General features: G+C 43.0%; 1 protein-coding gene across 2 annotated transcripts in view; it reads left to right on the top strand.

The window, feature by feature from the left end:
• The first annotated feature begins 1,695 nt into the window (after positions 1–1,695).
• The window catches only part of TRIM33 (tripartite motif containing 33), a 63,138-nt gene continuing 36,941 nt past the window's right edge, over positions 1,696–27,892 (top strand). For both annotated transcript variants that reach the window (XM_070396981.1, XM_070396980.1), the window contains exons 1-4: positions 1,696–2,252; positions 20,080–20,198; positions 20,621–20,765; positions 20,930–21,062. In XM_070396981.1, coding sequence (XP_070253082.1) covers positions 1,730–2,252; positions 20,080–20,198; positions 20,621–20,765; positions 20,930–21,062 — 920 coding nt within the window. In that variant the 5' untranslated portion in view covers positions 1,696–1,729. The remainder of the gene's footprint in view (positions 2,253–20,079; positions 20,199–20,620; positions 20,766–20,929; positions 21,063–27,892) is intronic.

The raw sequence follows: 27,892 nt of genomic DNA, 5'->3' as shown, positions 1-27,892 counted from the left end.
AGAGTTATCATCAGAAATTTATTTCCAACCTTCCTCTATTAGTGTTGAACGAACTCAAAAAGAGTTTGGAGGCTTTGATTAGAAATAAATGATTTATTCAAGGGTCTTAAGGTTTGCAAACTGGAAACACAACTAAGTAAAAAACCCCTAAGAAGAAGGAAAAGAGTTCTTATAGTAAGAAGCATTCTTGAGCATAATTAGTCCTGCATTCTTAGCCCTAAGATTGGTCCAAGATAGTTAGCAGTCAGATGTCAGGTGGTCTAAACTGGTGAGTCCTGCCGGGGGTAATAAGAGGGTTACCTGGCGGTCTGATGTATGTCCAGGCATTGCTGCAAGACTGGAAAGTTCATTCATTTGGGGATGGGGGGGGATGGGGAGGGGAGGGCTAGGGGCTGGAAAGTTTAAAAGTTTAACTTCCTAGGCTAGTTCAAACAAGAATAGAATTGTTTCCGCATACCTCAACCTACTTGATTTTTAGTAATTTAGCGGCTTGACAATAGTGACCCCATTTTATTTCTTCATCCGATCGCAAGCTCCTTGAAGGCAAGGGCCTCTTTTGCTCTCTGCTGTAATGCTGAGAGGCTCTGAAACACGGCCCGATACATCGAGGAGGTCACTATGTTCTGAACAAATGTTACCATGTTTTCAGGTGGCTGCCTTTAAGGACAGATATCCCCCCCTCACCGCCCCCGAGTACACGTGTTCTCAAATAAAGACAGCCCCTGCGGAAAGCGCCGGTGGCCAGCGCCCTCAGGGCCTCCCCCGCCCCACGCGCGCCGGACGCCGAGTGGGGCTCCGGGGCCTCACGCTGGTCAGAGAGGCGACTCCCCAACCGACACCCGTCGCCCCGGCCCCAGCGCCTCCTCCACATCCTCCGCCCTCCCCACTTCCGGACGCGGGCCTGGGTGTGGTCTCGCTATCTCGGCTTTGCAAGAGCCCCCAGCTGATGGGTTTTCTGATACGAAGCCACGTCTGCGAATCCAACACCTTCAGCAGCTAAACACAGCCGCTCGGGAGTGTCTTCCTCGCCGGGTCTTTCCCGTCTATTTCGGGGCAGGCCCCCCCGTTAGAAAGAAAAACATAAATGAAGCCCTTTTACTGCGCCCCCGAGGCACAAACACCCAAAGGAACGCGGCCCGACAGAGACCCAGGGGGTGCGCACCCCGGAGCCCCGAGGCCCGGGCGCCCGGCCGTGCCGGTGAGGTCTCCGCGGAGACGCGCCCACCGGTGGGGACCGAGCCGCCCGGGAGACGCTCGCTGGGCAGGAATCAGCCCTGCCTCCCGCCCTCCAGCCTTTCCCACTCTTCCCCCCTCCCCCGCTCCGCCCCGCCTCCTCCCACCGCCTCCGCCTCCGCGCCCGAGCGCACAACCACGCGCCGGAGGCGGTGCGGCGCCCTGGCCTCGGGCTCCAGAACCGAGCTGCACCGCGGCGGCGCGGACGCCAGGTCGGGAAGCGCGGCGAGGCAGGGCCCGCGCCCGCGCCCGCGCCCCGAGTCCGCGCCCCGAGTCCCCGCCCCCTCGGGGACGTCGTGCGTGCGCGCGCGCGCCCCGCCCCTGCTCAGCCGCGCGACGCGAGGGCGGGGGCGCCGCGTGCGCGCGCGCTCCCGTCCGTTCGTTGCCTGCTCGCTCTCGGCGGCCGTTCTCGCTGCGGCTGCGGCTGGGGCTGGGGGCGGCGGCGGCGCGGGCGGCGGGCGGCGCGGGGCGGTCCGGCGGGTTCAAAGAGGAAAACATGGCGGAAAACAAAGGCGGCGGCGAAGCCGAGAGCGGCGGCGGGGGCAGCGGCAGCGCGCCGGTAACTGCCGGGGCCGTCGGGCCCGCGGCGCAGGAGGCGGAGCCGCCTCTCGCCGCGGTGCTGGTGGAGGAGGAGGAGGAGGAAGGCGGCAGGGCCGACGCGGAGAGCGGCGCGGCGGGGCCCGACGACGGGGGGGTGGCCGCGGCCTCCGGATCGACCCCGGCCGCCTCCGCCCCGGCCGCCTCCGCGGGCCCTGGCGTTCCCGGGGGCGCGGCATCGACGCCGGCCCCCGCTCCTGCCGCGGCCCCCGCTCCGGGTCCTTCGGCGGGGCCGCCCCTGGGACCGCCAGCCTCGCTCCTGGACACCTGCGCGGTGTGTCAGCAGAGCCTGCAGAGCCGGCGAGAGGCGGAGCCCAAGCTGCTGCCCTGTCTGCACTCCTTCTGCCTGCGCTGCCTGCCGGAGCCCGAGCGCCAGCTCAACGTGCCCATCCCGGGGGGCAGCAACGGCGACATCCAGCAGGGTGAGCGGGGCCCTCCTTGTCCGGGGTCTGGGCCGCCGGGGGATTGCGGGGTCGGGGCTGCTCGGGGCGGCGCGGTCCCGAGGGTGCTACGGTGAAAGGCACGGCCTTCGGAGCAGTTTCCAGGGGAGCTGGACCCCAGGGATACCGGGAGGGCGGAGGGAGGGGGTGCCCGCCGCGGGGGGCTGGGGGAGGGGACCCCGCTCCTGGGGAGGTTTGCGCTGTGCGGATGCGGGCCGGGCGCGGGTTCGGGAGCAGGTGGACCCGGACTGGGAGAGGGAAGGGGCTGCGGGTCTGGGAAGGAGCCGGTGCGGAGCGCTTTGGGAGCGGGGGCCGGGGGCCGGGAGAGGTGTGGAGGGAGCAGGTAAGCGAGGCGGGCCGAGGATGAATTGTCTCCGTGGGAGAGGACTCGACCTGTTCAGGACTAGGGGAAAGGACTAGGAGTTGAAGGGAGGGGAGGATAAAGGGCACGGGAGAGTTTGGGGTGAGGAGAAGGCGCCTGGTAGAAAGTAATTTTAAGATGACATTGGGAAGGAGAACAGCTCCGAGGGGCCTGCGTGGCTCGGGAAAAATACTAAGGTTTGGGGGGTGAAGGAGAAAAGAGCTTTGGAGGGAATTGGGAATTGGGGGGAGCTGGGCATGCATTTCAGCTCATTGTGCATTAATGAGCCCCTAGTGCTGCAGACACTGTAGGATTGAATAGAATACTCAGAGTGGAGCTCATTCACAGCCTCACGGGAAACAGAAAGCCGATAGCGGTAGAGGTGGGTACCTGCCGCAGGGTTGTGGCACCATCTAGACTAGGATGTCGGGGAAACTTCACTGAAAAGAGAACCCTGAGCGCTTTCCTGAAAGGTGAGTAGCTCACAGGGCACCTTACACAGCCCTTTGCTGCACGGATGTGTAACGTGATTGGTGGAAATTTGGATTCGTGGGCTGATTAGGTGAGGGGTGTGTGTAAGCCCTTATCTCAGGGGTGGGGAACCTTTTTTCTGCTGAGGGCCATTGGGATATTTATAATATCATTGGAGGGCCATACAGAATTATCAACTTAAACATGAGCTTGCTATAGCTGATCAAACATTTAATTAACGCACCCCTAACGCCGTGGCAGGCCCAGACCAAGTGATTTCAGGGGCATACAGCGGCAGGCTGGATGTTCCCCACCCCTGTCTTCTCTGAAACCGTTGGGACCAGGTGTGTTTTAGACTTCAGAATAGTTTGGAAATTTTCTTCTTCCTGGTAAGGTCTTTAATACTCCAGGGGGGGCGAGGGTTAACACATTATCAAACATGTTAATATTTATGTACTGAAACACATAAATATCACACTAATGGGATAGACAATAAGTAGCCTTCCACAATTCAGGGTGGGTTTTGCTGCAAATTTATGAAAAATATTTAAAATTTTACAAAGCTTTTGAGTTTTGGAACTGCAGGTAAGGGATTGTGGGCCTGCTCTGGGTTTGGGATGCATTCTGTAGGGTGTACCTGTACAGTGTAGACTAAAGGGGGTTCCTGAAGGACTTTTATGTCAAGAGGATAAAAGGATCACATTTGTGATCCAGAAAGATCATTTGGCACGTTGAAGGGTAAGGGAAGGCAAGGCTGGAGGGCAGGACCAGTTAGGAGAATCTTGAAGTAATCTAGGTGACAGATTTGGCATGGGTAGTAGAGGACTTATATCAGGGATCAAAGAAATAAGCAGTTTGCTATGGGGCAAAGGTATGGACTTTGGGAGATAGATTTGAGTTTGGATGTTTACTTTGTCACTTCCTACTTGTGACATGGACAGATTAATTTTTCTTAGCCCAGGTTTTCTCATTTGTGAAACAAGGACAGAATTACCTACCTCATAGGGTTATTGTTAGAATGAAGTGTGTCAGTGACTAGTACTACTACACGGTAGCTATTAATGAAATGGCAGCTGGTTTATTATTTGTAGTAACTAATAATTGTGAATAGCCATGGAAATGGAGATGGAAACAGTGCTAATAGCAAATAAAAGAATTCAGGGCCTGGCCAGTGTTGCTCAGTTGGTTTAGTATTGTCACATGCACCAAGAGGTCACTGATTGGATTCCTGAGGGCACATGCCCAGGTTTCAGGCTCAATCCCTGGCAGCCAATGTATGTTTCTCACATCAGTGTTTCTCTCTCTCAAATCAATCGAAAAATAAAAAGAAAAGAATTCAGGCACAGAGCAGGGTGTGTTTGTGTGGTGGAGGGAGGATATAATTTTAGTTTTGAATGTTTTGGGTTTGAAGTATTGAGACATTTTGGTAAGAATGTTAAGAATAAGGGTTAGAGCGTTGGCCCCGGGACCTGAGGGTCTAGGTTTGATTCCCGGTCAAAGGCATCCACATGGGTTGCAGGCTTGATCCTAGCCCTGGTCCAGGCGTGTGCAGGAGGCAACCTATCGATGTGTCTCTTTCACATCAATGCCCCTCCCTCCATCCCTCCCACTTTTTTTTTTAAAACATTTCTATTGATTTCAGAGAGGAAGGAAGAGAGAGAAACATCAATGATGAGAGATAATCTTTGATCGGCTGCCTCCTGCACGCCCCACGCTGGGGATTGAGCCGGCAACCTGGGCAAGTGCCCTGACCCGGAAGCGAACAGTCGTGACACTCAACCACTGAGCAGTGCCCGCTGGGCCCTTTCACTCTTCTAAAAATCAGTGGGGAAAAATAATATCCTCAGGTGAGGTTTAACAAGACAAAAACAAAACATAAGGGTTTGATTGATGGAGAAGATACTAAATGGTAATGGATGTATAGAAGGTGGGTAATGGTTGTGTAAGTAACTGCTGCTCATGGCGCCCTGAGTGTAGTAAGAAGTGGGATTCAGTGTTCTTGTGGGAACCTGGATTGCGTGGGAGATTTAGAAGGAGCACAGGATGGAAATTGTGTTTGACTGCTGTGGCTAAGGGACTGAAGTAATGCAGTTGGCTCTCTGATATATATGCAGGCAAGAGAATAATAGTCTGTAAATTCCCTCTTCATTTCTACATGCTTTGTTTTTGAACTGGTAGAAATAAGTAGATGGTACTAAATACTGTTAATCTTAAGGAGATGTTGCTTTCTAACCAGTATCTAAAACAAATGAAGTCTGGAAGCCACCATGTTTTTAGGTATGGAATCCTATCTAATAATAGACAAACAAGGTAATTAACCGCACCTCCGCTATGCTTCCCATTGGCTAGTCAGCAGGATATGCAAATTAACTGCCAACAAAGATGGCGGCCGGCAGCCACGCAGCTGAAGCGAACATGAGGCTTGCTTGCTCCAGTGATGGAGGAAGCCAAGGTTCCCCGCCTGCCTCGGCCCAGCTCTGAGCTCCGGAAGCAACAATGTTTCAATTATAGAAGCTAAACAAACCCCAGGTACCTGCTTTCAGCCAGCTGGGGCCTCAGAGCTTAGAGCACCAGTGATGGCAACAGAGTTTCAATTATAGAAGCTAAACAAACCCAGATACCTGTTTTCAGCCGGCAACGGCCTCAGAGCTTGAGCCAGGCCTCCGAGCTGGAGCTGGCTCTCAGCTCCAGTGACAGTTATAGAAGGTAAATAAATCCCAGAATAAAAAAAAAAAAAAAAAAAGAGGCTGGGAGCTTCAGTCACCCGCCAGCCTGAAAATGGCCCTCAGCCCCTCACCCAGGCTGGCCAGGCACCCCAGCGGGGACCCCCACCCTGAAGGGGGTGTGACCAGCTGCAAACAGCCATCAGCCCATCATCCAGGCTGGCCAGGCACCCACGCGGGCCCTCACCCTGATCCGGGACACCCTTCAAGGCAAACCAGCTGGCCCCCATCCGTGCACCAGGCCTCTATCCTATATAGTAAAAGGGTAATATGCAAACTGACCCTAACAACAGAAAGACTGGGAATGACTGGTCACTATGACACACACTGACCACCAGGGGGCAGATGCTCAATGCAGGAGCTGCCCTCCTGTGGTCAGTGCGCTCTCACATCGGGGAGCTCTGCTCAGCCACAAGCCAGGCTGATGGCTGCCAGTACAGCAGTGGTGGTGGGAGCCTCTCCTGCCTCCTCAGCAGCGCTAAGGATGTCTGACTGCAGCTTAGGTCTGCTCCCTGCTGGCAAATGGACATCCCCCGAGGGCTGCCGGGCTGCCAGAGGGATGTCTGATTGCCATCTTAGGCTCAATCCCCCGGGGAGCAGGCCTAAGCCAGCAAGTGGTCACCCCCGAGGGGTCCCAGACTGCGAGAGGGCACAGGCCGGGCTGAGGAACCCCCTACCCCCGAGAGCACAAATTTTTGTGCACCGGGCCTCTAGCTTAGAAAATAATTTGTTAGCATTAACTCCTGTATCTTTGATTTGCTTTTTAAAAAAGCCAGCATGCTGTTCTGGAAGGAACACTGGATTTGGAGTCAGGCAACATAGTTTTGCTACTTGTTTTCTGGTTCTCTCAGGTTCATAATGTTTTTGTCCTTCAGTCTATCTCTACACTGTAGCTAATAGTTCTTCACTTATATCTCACTGAGTCAAGTTAAATAATAAATATGAAAATGTTTTTATAAACTGTGAAATGCCTTGCAGATGCAAGGTATTGTTGAACAACCTATTATTCCATCTCTGGCCTGGGAAGCCATAGCTGGTAGTTTAATTCACCATTTTAAGTGTTTCTGAAATGATGACAGGTACATTACCCTCCCTCCTAACTGACGTTTTTTCTGTTCCTCTAACACACCAGTTATTCACACCCTGTAGCTGTTCCTTGTAGATCTCTGCCTCCAAGTACTGTATAGCTTTTGGACCAGCAGCATCAGCATCTTCTGTGAACTTGTTGGGAATGCAAATTTTGTGCCCACTATAGACCTTCTGATCAGCAGTCTGTTTTAAAAGTCTTCAGGTGATTTTGATGCACACCAAGTTTGAGAACCAGCGTTCTTGCGTAAAGGGCTCCTTCAAATGTTGCTTCCTAAGAAAGGCTTTTTCTGACTATTCCTTTTTTTTTTTCTTAAAATTTTTTATTTTATTGATGAGAGAGAGAGAGAGATAAACATCAATTTGTTGTTCTACTTATTCATGCATTCATTGTTGCTTCTTGTATGTGCCCTGACTGGGGTTCGATCCGGAAATCTTGGCACATTGTGACAATGCTCTAACCAACTGAGCTACCTGGACAAGCCCCCCCCCCCCCCTTTTTTTTTTTTTTACTTAAGAGGAAGATACAGAGCTTTTAAATAAAAATTAGAATTTTGGGAAACTTAATCTGCTACCATGAGCTTGACAGATTCTCAATATTTAAAGGCATTTTTGACCTAGCTGGTTTGGCTCAGTGGGTAGAGGTCAGCCCTCGTACTGAAGGGTCCTGGGTTTGATTCCAGTTGAGGGCATGTACCTCTATTGCAGGCTAGATCCCCAGCCCTGGTTGAGGTCCCTGTAGGAGACCAGTCAATGTGTCTGTCTCACATTGATGTTTCTCTCACTCTGTCTCTCCCCCTCCCTTCCACTCTCTCTAAAAATATCAGTGGAGCCGTAGCCAGTTTGGCTCAGTGGATAGAGTGTTGGCCTGTGGACTGAAAGGTCCCGGGTTCGATTCCGGTCAAGGGCATGAACCTTGGTTTCGGGCACATCCCCAGTGAGGGGCGTGCAGGAGGCAGCTGATCAATGTTTCTCTCTCATTGATGTTTCTAACTCTCTATCCTTCTCCCTTCCTCTCTGTAAAAAATCAATAAAATATATTTTTAAAAAATCAGTGGAAAAATATCCTCAGGTGAGGATTAACAACAAAAAATAATAATAAAGAATGTGAATATTTAAAAAAAAGGCATTTTTGATGAAATTGGTAGTGATATTAGCACTCTTTTTTTCTAGGATATTGTGCAATGAAATGTCAACATTTTAAATCCACATAGTGAATTAATATTTTCCACAAATGACCAATGCATGATGTTACAAAATCATACATAGAAAAAAGATTCAAAGTTTAAAATACACCAATAGGTTTTAATATAAGAGAGTAGTGAAAGTGCATCAGTATGGTTTGAAGTTCCAGCTTGAGGCAGATATTTAAGAAGTAAATGCTGTTCACTTTTTTTATTTTTTGTATTATATCAAAGAAGAGTAAGTAGCCACATATTTTTTTTTTTTTATAAATCTTTATTGTTCAGATTATTACATTTGTTCCTCTTTTTTTCCCCCCATAACTCCCCTCCTTCCAGCTCCCACCCCACCCTCCACCCTCACTCCCCACCCACTGAGTTCATCCATAGGTGCATGATTTTTGTCCAGTCACTTCCCGCATCTCCCACACCCCTTTTCCCCCAAGAATAGTCAGTCCATTCCCTTTCTATGTCCCTGATTCATTATAGTCACCAGTTCATTCTGTACATCAGGTTATTTATTCACTTGATTCTTAGATTCATTTGTTGATAGATGCATATTTGTTGTTCATAATTTGTATCTTTACCTTTTTCTTCTTCTTCCTCTTCTTAAAGGATACCTTTCAGCATTTAATATAATACTGGTTTGGCGGTGATGAACTCCTTTAGTTTTTCCTTATCTGTGAAGCTCTTTATCTGACCTTCAATTCTGAATGATAGCTTTGCTGGATAAAGTAATCTTGGTTGTAGGTTCTTGGTATTCAGCACTCTTGAATATTTCTTGCCATTCCCTTCTGGCCTGCAAAGTTTCTGTTGAGAAATCAGCTGACAGTCGTATGGGTATTCCCTTGTAGGTAATTGAGCCTCTTTTTCTTGCTGCTTTTAAGATTTTCTCTTTGTCTTTTGCTCTTGGCATTTTAATGATGATGTGTCTTGGTGTGGTCCTCTTTGGATTCCTTTTGTTTGGGGTTCTCTGCGCTTCTTGGACCTGTAAGTCCTTTTCTTTCTCCAGGTGGGGGAAGTTTTCTGCCATTATTTCTTGAAATAGGTTTTCAATATCTTGCTGTCTCTCATCTTCTGGCACTCCAATGACTCTGATATTAGTCCGCTTAAAGCTGTCCCAGAGGCTCCTTACACTATCTTCACACTTTCGGATTCTTTTTTCATTTTGCTTTTCCAATTGGGTGTTTTTTGTCGAATCTTTGGTTTGATTCTTGTGCTCCTCTGGTCTGCTATTGGGTATAATATTCTTTATTTCAGTCCGTGTATGCTTACTTTCTAATTTCTTTATCGTAGCATCGAGGGTCTCATTAGTTTTCGTGAGGCTCTGCACAAATTTATGGCAAGCCCTCAAAATTGCGATTCTTAGCTCCATATCCTCCATTTCTGTCATGTTTTTTTGTCTCCGCATCTTTTATGCTTTCTTGGTGCACCCCCTTGTGGTCTCTGTGCGCAGTCTTGTTCTAGCCAAGCCTTAATTGTTGTAGTTAACACTAGAGGGATTTGACCACCAGGCCGACTGGCTGTGGAAATCAGCTGTGGGAAAACTTCAGTCCTCAGGGGAGGCGCTAGTCCAGCCTTTGCCTGAGGCGATCGGCAAATGGCTGTGCGCAGGGTTTGGGCGGGGCGGGCTCAACAGGGCGGGGGGAGGGAGCAGCTATGGCCGCTCTCAGTCCGTCCCCAGGGGCTCTGCCTCTCTGTCCCAGCAATCGCTGCAAACCTTGGAGGGGCCGTAGCCAGACAGTCCCGCTTCTCCCGTTTGAGTCTGGGTCCCTAGAGACTCGCCCGGATCTGTAGCCCAGAGTCTGAGACTCGCTCCTGATTGAAAACGACAATCGCGCCCTCAGCCGCCAGCCCGCTTTGCGCGCGCACCCTCACCACCGCACTGCCGTACCTTTAAATTTTCCACATTGCGCCTCCGCTGAGCGTCGGAATGCTGTTGTTTTTGCTTCTAGTTGAAGAGACTCTCCTCAGCCAGCCTTCCTGTGGTTCTGGTTGATGTCCGCTCCGACTTTTAGTTGTATTTTTGAAGTGGTTGTCCACGGCGGCAGTCTCCGGTGTTTACCTATGCCGCCATCTTCGATTCCTCAGTAGCCACATATTTGAAAAGGCCAGGGCTTCCTTTATTAAAATTTATTTCTTTAAAATACATTTTTATTGATTTCAGAGAGAAAGGGAGAAGGAGAGAGAGATAGAAACATCAGTGATGAGAGAGAATCATTGATTGGCTGCCTCCTGCACACCCCCCACTGGGGATTGAGCCTGCAACTGGCCATGTGCCCTGAGTGGGAATTGAACTGTGACCTCCTGGTTCATTGGTCAACCCTCTCATCCACTGAGCCACACCAACCAGGCCTCTCTCCCTTTTTAAAAAATACATAGCTGTGAGAGGCCAGGTGTTGTTTATTTCATTTTTAAAAAATATTTTTATTGACTTCAGAGAGGAAGGGAGAGAGAGAAACATTAATGAGAAACATCAATGATGAGAGGGAATCATTGATTGGCTGCCTCCCGCATGCCCCCTACTGGGGATCGAGCCCGCCACCTGGACATGTGCCCTTGACTGGAATTGAAACCCAGACCCTTCGGTTAGCAGGCTGACACTCTGTCCACTGAACCAGACCGGCTAGGGTGGCCAGGTGTTCTTCATATTCTTCCAATAAAATAAGTCATCACAACAGATTCAATGCAAAAGCATATGTTGCCATCTTCTATTAGACCAGGCATTAAAGAGATACTTAAAAATATAAAAAGCGTCACTGAATACGAAATTCTAGGTTGAAAATATTTTTTCCTCAGAACTTAGAGGGTATATCTTCCAGTTTCTTAAGAAATCAGTTTTGCCGGTGCTAGTCTGATTTTGCTCCTTTGTACAATCCTTTGTACAATTTTCCTTTTAATTATCTCTTTATCCTTATTCTGAAATTTGGTGATGTGCCTCGATTTATTGTTTTACCTTTCAATGTTTTTAATAGTTCACTGTTTGTTTTCTATTGATCTTTGCTTTTAGTAACAAAACTGTAAACTTAAATTTTTTTCATAAGTATACCCTCCCTTCCCCAATCACCTCTCCACACACATACTTTTTGGAACCGGTGCACTTTGGATGTTGGCACTCTTGGGTTTATACTCTCTCCTTCCTTTTCTCTTATGTTTTTCTTCTGTTTGCTTTCTTATTCAACTGACATTCTGAAAGATCTTGACTTTATTTTCTTTCTTTATTTTATTTTTTTATATTTATTTTATTTTCTAAAGTTTTACATATGTCTCCTTTTTCCCGATTGACCCCCCCTCTTCCACCCCTGAGAGCAAGCCCTCACTGCCCCAGTGTCTGTGTCCATTAGTTATGCTAATATGCATGCTTACAAGTCCTTTGGTTGATCTCTACCCCCACCCCCTGCCATTTGTCCCTGGATCTATTTCTGTTCATCAGTTTATGTTGATCATTATATCCCACATATGAGTGAGATCATGTGATATTTATCTTTCTCTGACTGGCTTATTTTACTTAGCATAATGCTCTCCATTGACTTTATTTTCTAATCTTTTTTCTTTTTATGTTGATCTCTTTGTCCCTTTTGGTTTGAGGCTTCCTCAAGGAGTGGATAACCCTTGTACTTTTCCTACTTGAGTGAGACAAGAAAACTCTGATTGGAGGTTTTATGTTTGTTAATTGTTGGACTTCCCCTTTTTTTTTAATGGTTTTATTGATCTTTTAGAGAAGGGGAGGGAGAGGGAGAGTGAGCGAGAAACATCGATTGGTTGCCTCCCACATGCACCCGACTGGGATTGAACCCTGGGTATGTGCCTGACCTGGAATCAAACCAATGACCTTTCAGTACATGGGATGATGTTTAACCAACAGAGTCACACTTGCCAGGGCTCTTGGACTTCAGTTTAGATCAGGGGTTGGCAAACCAGAGCCCATGGGCCAAATCTAGCTTGCTGTCTCGTTTTATATGGCTCATGTGCTAAGAATGATTTTTATATTTTTAAATGGTTGAAAATAATCAAAAGAATATTTTGTGATGTGAAAATTATATGAAATTAAAATTTCTGTTCATAAATAACATTTTTGGAACACAGTTATGTCCATTTCTTTATGTATTTATCTATGACTGCTTTCATGCTGCAATGGCAAAATGAGTAGTTGTTACAAAGACTGTGTGGTACTCATTGCTTTGCACTGCTTTTTGGTGTACTACAAATTGCAGTGTTGTAGTAATAACTTAATAAGCATATATGTATGGCTATAGCATGACACTTACAAAAATACTTTAATTATCGCCCTAACTGGTTTGGCTCAGTGGATAGAGCGTCGGCCTGCGGACTGAAGGGTCCCGGGTTCGATTCCAGTCAAGGGCATATACCTTGGTTGTGGGCACATCCCCAGTAGGGAGTGTGCAGGAGGCAGCTGATCGATGTTTCTCTCTCATCAATGTTTCTAACTCTCTATCCCTCTCCCTTTCTCTCTGTAAATAATCAATAAAAAATATATATATTTAAAAAAATACTTTAATTATCAATGCATACCTATCATTTGAAACAAGTTGAGAAAAATGGATTTCACGTGTCACACTTTTAAGGCACAGTGGAGTGGGGGTTATTTTCTTTTTGAATTAGTTGGCAAAGTGTTTCTTATACACTTTTACTATAGCTCTGCTAAAAGAGTACAACATGTAGATAGCACTAGACTAAGTACTGGTCATAATACTCCCAACTCAAGGAAAGCAGTGGACAGAGAAGTTAGAAATTTTGAAATGGAATAATATCTCATCACAGCAGAATTTCTTAAAGATAAAATGAAATCAAAGTAAGTTTCTGAGTGGATTATTTGTTAGCCAGGCAAGGAAAAGCTCTTCACTGATGGTGAGTTAATTAAATTCTCCCAGTTAAGTAAAATGTTGTCTCCTACAAAGAATTTTGCAATTCTTATTATAAATTTGTATTACAAAAATGTTTAGATTATTATTATAGTAGAGGCCTGGTGCATGAAATACGTCCATGGGTAGGGTCCCTAGGCCTGGCTGGCGATCAGGGCTGGCGGGGCCTCCCTTCCCTGGCTGCTGACTGCTGGGCGGGCCTTCCTTCGTTCCGTGCCGCCCCCTGGTGGTCAGCGCAAGTCATAGTGAGCGATTGAACTGGTTGAACTCCCAAAGGGACACTTTGCATATTAGGCATTTATATATAGAGATTTTGAATTTCGTGAATAAAAACGGGAAGTTTCTTTTTTATGTAAGTACCTATATAATATCTTTGATTTTGTCTTTTCCTGCAAAGCCAAAAATACTGTGCCTTCTGATGCCATGCCCTACATTTGAATTTGGTGGGTAGTACTAGGCACAGGTTTCAAGGAGTATGGTATGTACAATCTGACCTGTTGTCCACAATGGATTTGGATGAGAATTTCCACATTTCTTTTAGCATCACAAATGATTGCCAGAATTTTAGATCAATCTGGCCTGTCATCCCATTTGTAGTTTATTAATAGAATGCTAATATTCAAGTTAAACAGCTTTCTTTTCTGTTAATAAGGAATGGCTTAAAAACTCATCCTTACATAAATATTTATGCAAAATGTTAATATCATTCAGAAGATCTCTGTGTTTTTTTTTTATTGGGAATAAAGGAGATATGAGGGTAGCATATTTAGAGTCATTTAACTTTTATTATGTTTATGAGGCTAAAGTGAGTCTAAACAATTGGAAATGATTAATAGAGAACACTGCATTTCAGCTGTCCTCTGCAAACTTGAAATTCTGCTTTGTGTTGAGCATCAACTTTATGTGTTGTGAGTATATAAAATGAATATATTAAATGAACCTTGACGCCATTGAAGAGATAAGACACATTATTAGAGAATAGCATAAGACTGCACAATAAATTAGCCCTGGCCCTTGTGACTCAGTTGGTTGGGCATTGTTCTGTGCATCAAGGGGTTGCCAGTGGTTTAATTCCTGGTTGGGCATGTGCCCGGGTTGCTGGGTTGCAGGCTTGATCCCCGGTGGAGGGCGTGTAGGCAACAGCTGATCAATGTTTCCCTCTCATATAGATAGTTCCCTCTCTCCCTTCCTCTTCCTCTCTCTCTCTCTCAAAATCAATAAAAAAATCTTTAAAATAATTAATAATCAAAAGTTCAGGAAATATGGTTTAGAAGAGAAATTAGTCATGGCTGAAATCTGCTTTTGCTCTTAATGTTGGTTTGAAGGTGATGATCCCTCTTTCTCACATGCATATTATTATGATTGATTTTGCTTTTAAGGTTTTGGCTATAATTTAGGCTGTTTTAACATTGATATAGTTTTATTCTTTCTCTGTTTTCCATACCCAGTTTATGTCTTGTGGCTTCAAGGTCAGCTATCTGAATTAATAACAGATGAAGACAAACAGATATGGACAAATTTATTTGAATCTTATTACGACTTTATGTTCCTTATCTGTAAAATAACATCAGCTCCAAGTTAAAACTTTTTCATGGTATTGCTTATAAAAAATATCTCAGGTAATATTATCCTCTTTTTTTTTTTGGTTAATCCTTACCAGAGGATATTTTTTCATTGATTTTGTTTGTTGTTTTTTTAGAGAGGGTGGAATGGGTAGAGGCAGGAGTAGGGGGGAGAGAGGGGCGGGGGGAGGGGGCGGGGGAGAGAAAAAAAACATCAATATGAGAGAGATACATCGACTGGTTGCCTCATGCACATGCCCCAACTGGGACCAGGGAACGAACCTGCAACCCAGGTACATGCCCTTGATGGAGATTTGAACTCGTTACCTTTCTGTCCACGGGCTAATGCTCTAACCACTGAGCAATGCAGGCTAGGGCTATCTATATTATTATTTTTAAACAATCAAGGCCATTAAGGCAGAGTAAAATTTTACCTAAATGTGGCTTTTTCATATGGAGAGAGTATCAGATGGATGCTGTTTTTGGCAACATAATACAACATTACATTTTCTTAGTATTCTACAGACATGCCAAAAAATGTATGTTTTTTTATTCTTGAAATATATAAATAGCTCTTAAATTGTATTACCCATTTTTTCTTTTTTAGCTCATTTAAAAAGTGTACTAAAAAGTTCCGTTATACTTTTATTTTTGTCATGTCTCCTTTCATTTTAATACTTAAAATTTTAATTATTTAGCTATTTTTGTTTCTAGATATCTGTTCCCATTGAAATCTATTTTTAAAAATTATTTGAAAAATATTTTTATTGTTGACAGTCCCCTCATTGTCTTCACCACCTTACTGTCTGTGTTGATGGGCTATGCATATAAGTTACTTTGTTTCTCTCTCTTCATCCTCCACCCCCACATCGAGGTATGTCAGGGTGCTCCATGCCTCCATGCTTCAGGACTTATTTTGTTGGTCAATTCATTTTGTTCATTAGATTCCACAAATAAGTGAGATCATGTGATATTTGTCTTTCTCAGAGTGGCTAATTTCAGTTAGCAGAATAGTCTCCAGGTCCATCCATGTGCCAAAAGTAAGAGATCCCTCTTTTTCACAGCTGCATAGTATTCCGTGGTGTAGATGTCTTACAGCTTTTTTTATTCATTCATCCACTGATGGGCTCTTAAGCTGTTTCCAAATCTTAGCTATTGTAAATAAGGGGTGCATATATTATTTCTGATTGGTGTTTAGGGGTTTTTAGGATATGTTCTCAGAAGTGGGATTGCTGGGTCAAACGGAAATTTCATTTTTAATTTTTTGAGGAAACTCCATACTGTTTTCCATAGTGGCTGCATTAATATGCATTCCCACCAGCAGTGAACTAGTATTCCCTTTTTTCCACATCCTCGCCAGCACTTGTTGTTTGCTGATTTTTTTGATGATAGCCATTCTGACAGGTGTGAGGTAATATCTTATTGTGATTTTAATTTGCATTTCTCTGATGATTAGTGACTGAGTATTTTTTAATAGGTCTCTTGGCTATTTGTATGTCCTCTTTGGAGAAATGTCTATTCAGGTCTGCCCATTTTGGATATTAATCCCTTGTTGGATGTATCATTGGCAAATATGTCCTTTCATACAGTGGGTTCCCTTTTTATTTTGATGCTGTTTTCTTTGATGTGAAGAAACTTTTTAGTTTGATGTAGTCCCACTTGTTTATTTTTTTCCCGTGTTTCCCTTACCCAAGCAGATGTATTAGCAAAAATATTGCTATGAAAGATGTCTGAGATTTTGCTGCCTATGTTTTTGTGTACTGGCTTTTGATGTAAAGTGCACTTGTGATTTGCATTTGAAAAATGTTTGAAATCTGTTTCTTAAATCTGAGAACTCCTTTTCTGCTCAAGTCATAAATATTGGTGTCCTGAAGGGTACTGTCCTTGATGCAATTCCCCCTCATCCTATATAATAAAAGGCTAATATGCAAATCAACCAAACAGTGGAACGACTGGTCGCTATGATATGCACTGACCACCAGGGGGCAGACACTCAATGCAGGAGCTGCCCCCTGGTGGTCAGTGTGCTACCACAGGGGGAGCGTCGCTCAGTCAGAAATCAGGCTCACATCTGGCGAGCGTAGCGGTGGTGGTGGGAACCTCTCCTGCCTCCGAGGCAACTCTAGGGATGTCTGACTGACAGCTCCGGACTGCGAGAGGGCGCAGGCCAGGCTGAGGGATCCCCCTCCCCTCCTCAACCAGGTGCACGAATTTCATTCACTGGGCCTCTAGTTAATTATAACTGCTTCAGATTGAACTACTTACAATGCTGGTGGTTCCCTCTGGAACTATAAACACATTTTATATAAAACTTATTACATTCTGGCTAAGATTACTTTCCCCTCATTTTGAGTAATTGTGTAATTGTCCATGAATTACTAACACCGTCATCAGAAAGTCATCATGAAGTCATTTGGTTTTGCCTCTAAGTTATCCTCCATATATCTGTATAGTTTAGTCTCTTATTTTGTGTCTAATGAACCAGCCTTTTAACTAGAGAGCTAGTTTAGCCTAGGATTTAAGAGGAAGGGTATATTCAGACATCATGGTTTCAGATCTTGGCCCTTCTCTCAACTCCTGTTTACATTGCCATATGATCTTGAGAATGTTACTTGAGCTCTGAACCTTAATTTCCTCATCTTTGAAATGGTGATAGTAATTGAACTTACTTTAAGAGGTGTTTGAGGACTCATTGAACTAATACATATAAATTTTTCAATAAGTACTAATGGGTCTTACAGTAAAACTTTGTATTAATGCAGATTTAAATATAATTTGATCACGATTATCTCCTCATTCTCAAACAGGCAGGTTAAAATTCTTACTGGAGTGAGGGCAGAAGTGCTGGGTAGAGCAAGGTTGGGTTGGGAAACATCAGAGAAGAGATCTGGGTGGCAGAGGTCCCAATGGTCTTCTGAGCCAATTTTTATGAATCAAGTGGGAAAAATGGCACCAACTAATAAGAGATTCCTGGAATTCCTTAGAACAACAGCTTCAGCCTGGTATCAAACTACAGTCTTAGTTCATGTTAGTCTTAGTTTGGCTGGCTAAGAAAGCTTATGCAATTATTTTACTTTCCAACAGAGAACTCCTTTTCTGCTCAAGTCATAAATATTGGTGTACTGAAGGATACTGTCCTTGATCCTGTTCCCCCTCATTAATTATAATTAACGAGGGGAAATAATAATAATAATAAAAAATAATTCTCTATTTTATGCAGTTGAATTTTGGGGCCTCACTTATTTTGTTAAGGCAGGGTTTTACCTATTTTTTAAATTAATTAATTGATTATTTTTAATCCTCACCCAAGGACATGCTTAGAGAGAGGAAGGGAGAGAGGGAGAGAGAGAAAAACATCAATGTGATTGGTTGTCTTCCATGTGTCCCAACTGGGGATCGAACCTACAACCCAGGTTTGTACCCTGACTGGGAATCAAACTGGCAAACTTCCAGTATATAGTTGTTGCTCAACCACTGAGCAACACCAACTGGTCCAGGCTCCCTTATTTTTAATTAACCTTTTATCTCAATTTCCTCTTCATATTGTAGTTAGAATGTTTTTTTAAAGCTGAAATTGAATTAGAATAAATTATTGTAGTTTGATATTTTAATTTCATGTATTTTCCACTTCCAAAATTAATATATATATTTACTTTTAGCTCATGCATATTTATTATTGATGCCTTTGTTAATTATTTTTGAAATTTCGCTTCTAAATATTTTTCCACATTCTTAAATACTAGTGGCCCAGTGCACGGATTCATGCACATAGAAAGGAAATTAATTAGAAGAAGTATTTTAATATTGCTGTTCGCCCTTTATAATAGAAGTGACAGGTCGGTCACTTAGCCTTTTACATGCGCCAGCAAGAGCTTTATATGTGTTGTGCATGTGCAAGTCAGTGTTTATTATTTTTAAATTGCCTGTGCGCGTCATATGTACCGGTTGGACGGATGTACCATTGGTCACTTAGCCTTTTATATATATATATGAGATTAGGTTGAACTGTATAAAACGGCTGTATTTGCAGGTCTGCAGTGGTCTACTATTGGCAGATTTATATGGTCCAACTTAATGCTTCATTAGTTATTACAACAATGGTTCTGTTATATGTCTGAAAAGTTAATTTCCTTTTACACTTGAGTAATAGTTTTATCAGGGTATAGATTGCTAGGTTGGCTGTTATTTTCTCTAAAAGCTTTGAAAAGATTGCCTGCTATCTTTTGGCATTGTTTTTTTTACTGATGAGGTAGTTCTGTTGTTAGTCTTGATTATATTCTACTATTAGCAGTTATGAAGAGTTTTTGCTCCATCTGTGGTTTGTTTAGGTGTGGATTAATTTTAATTATCGTGCTCAGGAATTGGATTGCGATTTGAGAACTCATTTATTCAGTTTTGAAATTCTTGGTCATTATCTCTTGATAAAGCATCTCTGCCTCCTTTCCTTCATGAACTTCTAGAACTTCTGATTGACACATGCTGGACTTTCTCATTCAGTTATTTAGCTTTCTTCTTGTTTGTAGTTTTCATCTCTCCTTATCTCTGCATGGTGTAAAAAGTAATATTTATATACTAGTCTTGGAACCCTCTCTTGAAAGTAAGGATTGTGTCATTTATGCTATATCCTCAAATTTATGGCTGATACGTTGTAATCAGTTTGTTGTATTGACTGTGGTGCTATTTTTTAATTGTTAACTTTAACATCTGTATGTTACCTCAGCAAGTTTATCTGTTTTTACAGATGCCGGAGCGATAGCAGGTTAAGGGACAGATGATCTTTCTTACCACACTAGCATGAATTCATGTAGTTCTGAACTAAGTCAGAATTTATAAGATGATAGATTGTATATTTCAGTTGGTGCTGTCACAGAATTGCCATAAACTTGGGTCCTTAATACAACACATTTTATTTTCTTACTGGTCTGGAGGCTAAAAGTTTGAATTCAGTTTTACTGGGCTAAGCCAGAGTGTCTTGCAGAGTCTGTGTCAGCAGCTCTGGCTCTTTCTGGTGGCTCTGAGGAAAGAGTCTGTTTCTTTGTGTTTTTTAGCCACCATTGAAGTTACCTGTATTTCGTAGCTTGTGGCTCCATCTCGAAAGCTTCCATTATCAGTTCCCTTCTCCTTTTTTATAATCTAATCTTCCTCTGCCTCCCTCTTATAAGATCACTTGTGATGGCATTTAGGGCCCATCCAATAATCCAGGACAGCATTTCCATCTCAAGAGCCTTAATTTAATCATCGGTATAAGTGACACTGACAGGTTTTCCAAGGAGTAGGACCTGGATATCTTTTGGAAAACACATATTGTAATAAAGATGCACCTTTAAACTTTTTGCATATTAATGATTGTTTTTCTCTTCCTAAATAGGATATCATTTTTTCCCAATGGAATAATTCAGTGGCTTATTTTACTCAGCCCTTAATGCTCATTTCTTTGGTCTTGTCTGTGACATATTGAATGACTAGTTTTCGTATGGGCAACATGCACAGTTTTTCTTATTTTTTTCTGAAAAATATTTCTTAATGTTATTTTGTATTGTAGTTGGTGTGATACGGTGCCCAGTATGCCGCCAAGAATGCAGACAGATAGACCTTGTGGATAATTATTTTGTGAAAGATACATCTGAAGCTCCTAGCAGTTCTGATGAGAAATCAGAACAGGTATGCTTCTCAATTTTTCTTTATATTTCTATCTTGATATCAAAATGTAAGTTACTAGAAAAGCATGCTTGGGTTGTTACATAAATTAGGCTAGTTCTGCTATAGTTACATCTTTCAAATTGAAAATAAAGGGTATCTTTATTCTATACCCTCGCAGATCTGGCTCAATGATACAAGATCATTACTGAAAAATTGAAATCTTTTATAGATTTTGTTTCTGAGACTTAGATTTTTATCCACTGAGTGTTTGATCTGGAAGGAGAGGATCTCATTAAAGATAAATGGATAATAAAATAATTTTATTCTAGGTACGTAAATTAATATATGTAACTTGGAAGCAAGTTAGGAAGTTTTCACCTTTTTATTTTGTGGATCTATATTTTGTAAATCTAATGTAGCTTAGTATTTATTTCCTCTTGTAGGTCTGCACTAGTTGTGAAGACAATGCAAGTGCAGTTGGCTTTTGTGTAGAATGTGGGGAGTGGCTATGTAAGACATGTATTGAAGCACATCAAAGAGTGAAATTCACTAAAGATCACTTGATCAGGAAGAAGGAAGATGTCTCAGGTAAGAGAGAAGCAATTTTAATGATTACTATTAATCTCCCTCTTTTGCCCTTATATCATTTCTGCATATTCTTTATAAGCTTTGGATACCAGTATCGATAAGAATTTAGAAAGTTAGACAAAAATTTTGTTCAGTTTAAAAATACATGTTTTATTTTACTACAGAGTCTGTTGGAGCATCTGGTCAGCGCCCTGTTTTCTGCCCTGTACACAAACAAGAACAGTTGAAACTTTTCTGTGAAACATGTGACAGATTGACATGTAGAGACTGTCAGCTATTGGAACACAAAGAACATAGGTACAGAAGTCATAATTGCTTATCAAGAAATACTATAATAAGTTCTTTAAAAATTCTTATTTACTTTTCCTAAAGCAAGTATGTATTCCACAGATTTCTTTGTTAGCATTTTAATTCTCACTTTTATATATTTCTTAAGTCAGAACGTTGTTAATGGTTTTCACATTCATACCTAATAGTTTTATGATTTGTTAAAAATTCAGCGGTTCTCAACCTGTGGGCCGCGACCCCTTTGGCGGTCAAACGACCCTTTCACAGGGGTCGCCTAAGACCATCCTGCATATCAGATACTTACGTTACAATTCATAACAGTAGCAACATTACAGTAATGAAGTAGCAACGAAAATAATTTTATGGTTGGGTCACAACATGAGGAACTGTATTTAAAGGGCCAGACGGTTGAGAACCACTGCATTATATGGATTTGGGTTTGTAAGAATGGATTGTATTTCTTTGTTTGCTCTGCCTTGGTTCAGATACACTTTTTTTCAAGTACTGTGTTATTTAGGCTATGAGCTGTAATCTAAAAAGGTAATATTCTCAGGGGTATGGACAAATGATACCTATTTTAATGTTAAAGCATAAATAAACTGATTTCATTTTAGATATACAATTTGCAGAAAAATCAGGAATTTATAAGCATCTAAGTAGCATAGTTACTAATTCTTTAATACATATCTTAGTATTTTAACCCGTTATAACCTCAGAATTCAATAGTATTTACTTATCACTAGTCTGTAACATCCTAACTGTTCTAGAATGTACTGAAATTTCTTGTCCGTTATATAACAGAATCCTCTAGTAAATTTCCCAGTTGATATGAGATCTATTTATTACAGTTAAAAAGATGGTCTTGCTTACCCATACAGAATTTTCTAAAGTATTTTCTTAAAACAGTTCAGCTGAATTGGAAATAGGTTTTATGAATCTCCTGTCATAAAAGAGTAGGCTAAGTTGGATCAACCACACTTTAATCTGTTTTTTAACTGTAAGATGTCCTAGAGGTTTTAATTTGTTAGATTCATTTGAATTCATTTAGAATTCTCCTAAAAAGGAGGTGATACATTAATTCATAGTTTGTGCCACACTTTTCTGAATTCACACCAATTACCCATGAAGTGTTGGTACTAGTATCATGACTGTTTTAAAGGAGAGGGAGTCTATTCCCAAAAAGTTTTAGTAATCTGTACACGGTCTCACTGTTAGTGGTAGAACCAGAATTTGAATAAAGTGGTCAGACTCCAGATCTATTTTAGTTCATATGCTTATTTTCTCCCATATGGTGTATAGAACCTAGAATACAGTATGTAGAATCCCTCAAAACTAATCATATATATAATGCCCTTTGTTCTTTCCCAAGGCTGCACTTATGTTCTACAGAACATTTGATTAGAAATGTACTTAAAATGTTTATATCCTAATTTGTTCCAGTATGTTTCATCTTACCTGAAGGTTGGCTAATATTTTACTTGAGGTTACTAATCTTGTGCCTGCCTTTACCTCAGGGCCAAATCTTACCTTTGATTATTTTGTAATAATCTCAGTAAGATACTAGATTACTTTCTCTCAGCTTCAGTTAGATCTTTGAGAAATCTTAGATTTCATAGGCTTTTTAAATTAATGGCGAGATTCAAAAAGAACAAGAAGATGGCATCCTTTTTCTCATGAAAGAATAGCTTCCACTGCCCCTCTGTCAAAGTTTAGCCACGATCCTTCCCCTTTCTTTATCATTTTCCTTGATAAAGGAAAATATACCAGGTCCTAATTATCTGTTGAATGTTTTTCCCCTTTTCTTTAGTTCATACTTTTCACCTTTCCTGGATAGACTATTGCAGAACCCATGTCATTGGAATTAAAAACCTACGTTCAACACATTTCTAACTGGTCTCCTTGTTTTGAAGTTTATCTTGTTAAATTCATCTGTCCGTATTGCTGCAAGGGTTATTTTGGTAAGATATGGAGCTGCCCCCCTCCCCACCCTTTTTTAAAAGAGCCCTTCAGTGGTCCCCCATAATCAAAGTTGAAAGTGTTCAATATTGCGTACTTCATTGAGCCTTACCCAAAGTTGTTCTCTTCATCATCTGTATGAAGTTAGGAAACAGCCCACAAGACCACCCTTGCTTCTGATGCCAACTGCAGAGTCCAAAAAACCCAAATATAGGAGCCAACAGCATGCAATTCAGCTCATTGATATGATTTGCTGTTGCCTTCTTCAGTTAGAGTGGTAGCTTTCCACACAGGATGTGCCTTCACCTTGGAACTGCCATCCATAAACGAGGCAGCTCTCTGTTGGTTAATAGCTGTTTATAGAGCACCACCTGTGGGATCATAGGATTCAGCAGCTCCTCGGGTGGTTCCAAAGTCATACTTAAGGGGAAAGAGGCTGGGCACCTGCTCATAAAAACCATAAATACATCTTTGCATCCTCCTTGTTGCATGTTTGTGCACAAACAGTTTCTGTGTATACAGAACTCCTTGAGGCACTGCCTTCCTTATTAGAGTGCTCCATCATCCAAGACATTATGGGCATTTCAGGTTTCAGGTTATTTTATGTTCTTAAGTCATAGAGTCAGTCTCAAGTAATGCCTAATGGCAAGCCAGTAATTTTCTCTTACATGGCGTATATCTTACCACAGCACCCAGGAATTTTCTGGTCCAAAATCCCAGTGGTTGCTGCTGAGTAGCACTGATAGGCTTTTTTTTTTTTAAATGGCATCCACTACTGCCTGCTGACCCTCCATGCCCATGGCCATCATTGTCTCCTCTCTTCAACTTCTCAGGCCTCATCTGGCTGAGGGACCTTTCAGCAGATCAGTACCCATCTCACTGTGTCAAGCTGGGAGTGCTGGGCCCCTGCATCAAACCACATTGTGAGGCTCTTCTCCTTCCCCTCCTCCATCTACCTCTTTCATGCTCTTTGCCAAGTTCCTGTTGGGTACAGCTACCCTAAGCAGCTTCTGATTTGAAGCATCCCCTAGTCTATGTCCATAAACTCCTGCAGACCCATCTGGATGGATCCACCATGCCAGGATTCCCCAGTTCCAAACCAAGGAGGGAAAGCAAGAACAATGTGGCATGACTTCTTCCACACACCTTTCTTTTCCTCTTTCCGTATCCTCCAGAGCCTGAAGAGTTGGGCTTTGCTTCCTTAACGGGAAAATTTAAGCTGCTGCTGCTGCTCCTCCCCCTCCCCCTCCCCCTCCCCCTCCCCTTCCCCCTTCCCCTTTCCCCCTCCCCTTCCCCTCTCCCTTCCCTTCCCCTCCCCTCCCCCTCCCCTTCCCCCTCCCCTCCCCCTCCCCCTTCCCTCCCCTCCTCTCCCCCTCCCCTCCCCTTCCCCCCTCCCCTCCCCCTCCCCCTTCCCTCCCCTCCTCTCCCCCTCCCCTCCCCTTCCCCCCTCCCCTCCCCCTCCCCCTTCCCTTCCCCTCCCCTCCTCCTCTCCCTCCCCTCCCCCTCCTCTTCTCCCCCCTTTATTTTTATTTATTTTGTTGAAAGTATTACATATGTCCCCCTTTTCCCCCCATTGACCCCTCTAGCCCACCCCCATCCCCCATAAACTCCAGTCTGCGCAATCTCTGTTGCTGATACTTACAAAATCGCTCCAAGTGTGGATCATAGGGCCCAAAACGCATCTGGAAATAGACTACTTTTTGCAATTCAGACAAGGCCTGCCCCCATTCAAATATGAATGACCTTCTTTGGGGTGGTTGTATTGATTAGTACTAGTAATATTACCAGATGTGGTAATATTCAAAATTCAAATATACCAACCAAATGTTGGGCTTCTTGTTTAGTTCTAAAGGTGGTTGGCAAAAACTGTATTTGTTACCTGTGGAATGTCAAGGCTATTCTGCCTAGGTTATTCCTAAGAATATCACCAGTTTGGGCGAGTACTTGGACCTTTGCTGGATTTATTAAAAGCCTTTGTTGGTCGTGTGTGTCTCCATTGCATTTAAGTCAGTCCTATCTTCATCCTTAGTTTCTGATATTATCATGATATCAATACAGTGTATTATTATTCTTAGAACCTGCATGAAGTCTAAATCCCTTCTAACCAAATTATACCAGTAAACTGGTGAATTGAAATAACCCTGTGGCAGTATAGTAAATGTAAGTTGGGATCCTTGCACAGGAAGGAAAATTGCTGTTGGCATATTTTTGAGATTGAGGCAGAGAAGAAAACATTTTTGGGATCGGTCACTGAGTACCATGTCCCTTTAGCCTGTGTATGTATTTTTATACTGTTGAAACCATATCAGGCACTGCTGATGCTATGGTGGCACTACTTTATTAAAGCTTTAATAGTGTGTTAGTCTTTTTTTTTTTTTTAATATATTTTATTGATTTTTTACAGAGAGGAAGGGAGAGAGACAGAGAGTCAGAAACATCGACGAGAGAGAAACATCGATCAGCTGCCTCCTGCACATCTCCTACTGGGGATGTGCCCGCAACCCAGGCACATGCCCTTGACCGGAATCGAACCCGGGACCCCTCAGTCCGCAGGCCGACGCTCTATCCACCGAGCCAAACCGGTTTCGGCTAGTGTGTTAGCCTTGATGAGCCATCCACTTCTTCACAGGCTGCACAAGGTTATTGTAACAGGGAATTCATTGGTACCAGCACTTTAGCTTCTAATTTGTTATTAAAGTGGTAATCTCTTTTTGTCCACCAGGTGTATCCTAGATTGTCTCAAGTTAATAACTTCTGTTGGCTCAGGCATTTCTTTTTTTAAATATATATTTTATTGATTTTTTACAGAGAGGAAGGGAGAGAGATATAGAGTTAGAAAGAAACATCGATCAGCTGCCTCCTGCACACCCCCTACTGGGGATGTGCCCGCAACAAGGTACATGCCCTTGACCGGAATCGAACCTGGGACCCTTCAGTCCGCAGGCCCACGCTCTATCCACTGAGCCAAACCACTTAGGGCCAGACATTTCTTTATGGTCTTGTAAGTTCTTAAAAAGGAAAGCAGCTTTAGAACTTAATGACATTTTGTACCTTAAAACGTTACATGGTTTCTAGTTAAACCATGGGGTTATCCCTCCTTACTCTAATAATTCTCCTAACAGTAAATGAATAAAGAAAAGTATAGACTTATAAATATCAAGAAGTCACCAATGAAGATTTCAGTTAATTTTTAAAAAACAAGAAAGTTGAATATCTAGTGATTCTGATATTTGACTTAGTTGAGTTGAATGAACTACAATCCAAGGGTAAAGGAGATAGAAAGGAAGTCACTCTAGAAGTAATAGGTATCACAAAAGTTGGGCTTATTCTTTGAATAAATAAAATCAAAGGCTCTGAACTTGAGGATATTAGGTCTAAATGGAGGGTGGGGATGAGGAATTTGGCCAGATTGTAAAGATTAAGATTAAATCTACACACTAAACTGGGACTTTCACTTCCCCCAACTTGATTCCAGATTACCAGTAGTGATACTTTCCTATTTTACTATTTCTCTCTATTCCCCTTTCCGGAAATAGAGGCCTTTTAACTCTCTGGAGAAAGTGAATGATCAAAAGAAGCCTCTAAATGTTGACATTTGGGGTTCATTTCTAATTAAAAAAATTCCCTTACAGTGAAGTTCACCAGTTCATAAGTTCTGCTATTTCTCACACATGATTCTAAACAGTTTTTTATTGTTTTTAATTATTTTAAAAATTAAATCCTCTCCCAAAGAGTGAGGATATTTTTCCTATTGATTTTTAGAGAGAGTGGAAGGGAGGGGGAGGGAGAAGAGAGGGAGAGGGAGAGGAAAAAGAGAAGCATAGATGTGAGAGAGACACCTACTGGTTGCCTCCCACACACTATCCAACCGGGGGGTGGGGGTTGAACCTGCAACTCATGTCCATGCCCTTGACCAGGAATTGAATCCGAGACCCCCCTGGTGCGCAGGCCAGCGTCTAACCACTGAACACACAGGCCAGGGCTCTAAGCAGTTTTTAAATACATTTAAGTAAGAATGGATGGGAGGATCATCTCACATTTGAAGAGAGCCATTGTCATATGCCATACATTTTGAGATATGTTGAGAATTCTCAACTCCTTTCTTTCTTGTCTGCCAATATAGAGACTGGAAAAGTTGAGTTATCTTTCTCAGCATTCCTGGCATTAGGGTAGCTCTGATCCACAGTTTATGGCCATAAAACAGAAGTGGAATTCTGCTTTGTGGGTGATTTTCAGAAAGCTTTTGCCTTCCTGATGAAAGGGACAAATGTTGCAGGTGTCAGCCTTTTTTAGCCTTTCCCTTCTTGAATTTGGTTGTGAGGCCTGGAACTGGGACACCATTATATGCCTGTCTCTCTATAAAGCCAATTTCCCCACTAACACACTTAGATTCCATCTCGTGTTATCTAGCCAAGGACATTGCTTCAGCAGTTTGTCCTTTTCTGCTGATGTCAGTTTTTCAGTCTTTAGTAGTTATTCCTATCAGTATTTCCATATTCTGCCACTTTTTTATCTTTAAAAATAAAGAAAATACAAAACCTTTTCTTCAACCTACTTTTCCTGCCAACAGCTGTTCCTATGCCTCTTTGCAGCAAAACTTTTTGTTTTTAAATATATTTTTATTTATTTCAGAGTGGGAGAGAGAGATAGAAGCATCAATAATGGGAGAATCATTGATCGGCTGCCTCCAGCATGCCCCTACTGGGGATCAAGCCTGCAACCCGGGCATGTGCCCTTGACCAGAATCAAACCTGGGACCCTTCAGCCTTCAAGCCGATGCTCTACCCACTGAGCCAAACCAGCTAGGGCTGTAGCAAAACTTTTAGAAAGTATGCTTATATTTGAAGAGAGCCATTTCTACTGTCCCATTTCCTCTTAAATAT

The sequence above is a fragment of the Myotis yumanensis genome, unplaced genomic scaffold, assembly GCF_028538775.1.
Source record: "Myotis yumanensis isolate MYYU_CA2020_CCGP unplaced genomic scaffold, mMyoYum1.0.hap1 SCAF_17, whole genome shotgun sequence".
In the NCBI taxonomy this organism is placed as follows: Eukaryota; Metazoa; Chordata; class Mammalia; order Chiroptera; family Vespertilionidae; genus Myotis; species Myotis yumanensis.
Note: the sequence above shows the minus strand (reverse complement) of the source record. Positions and strands in the feature narration are given on the sequence as shown.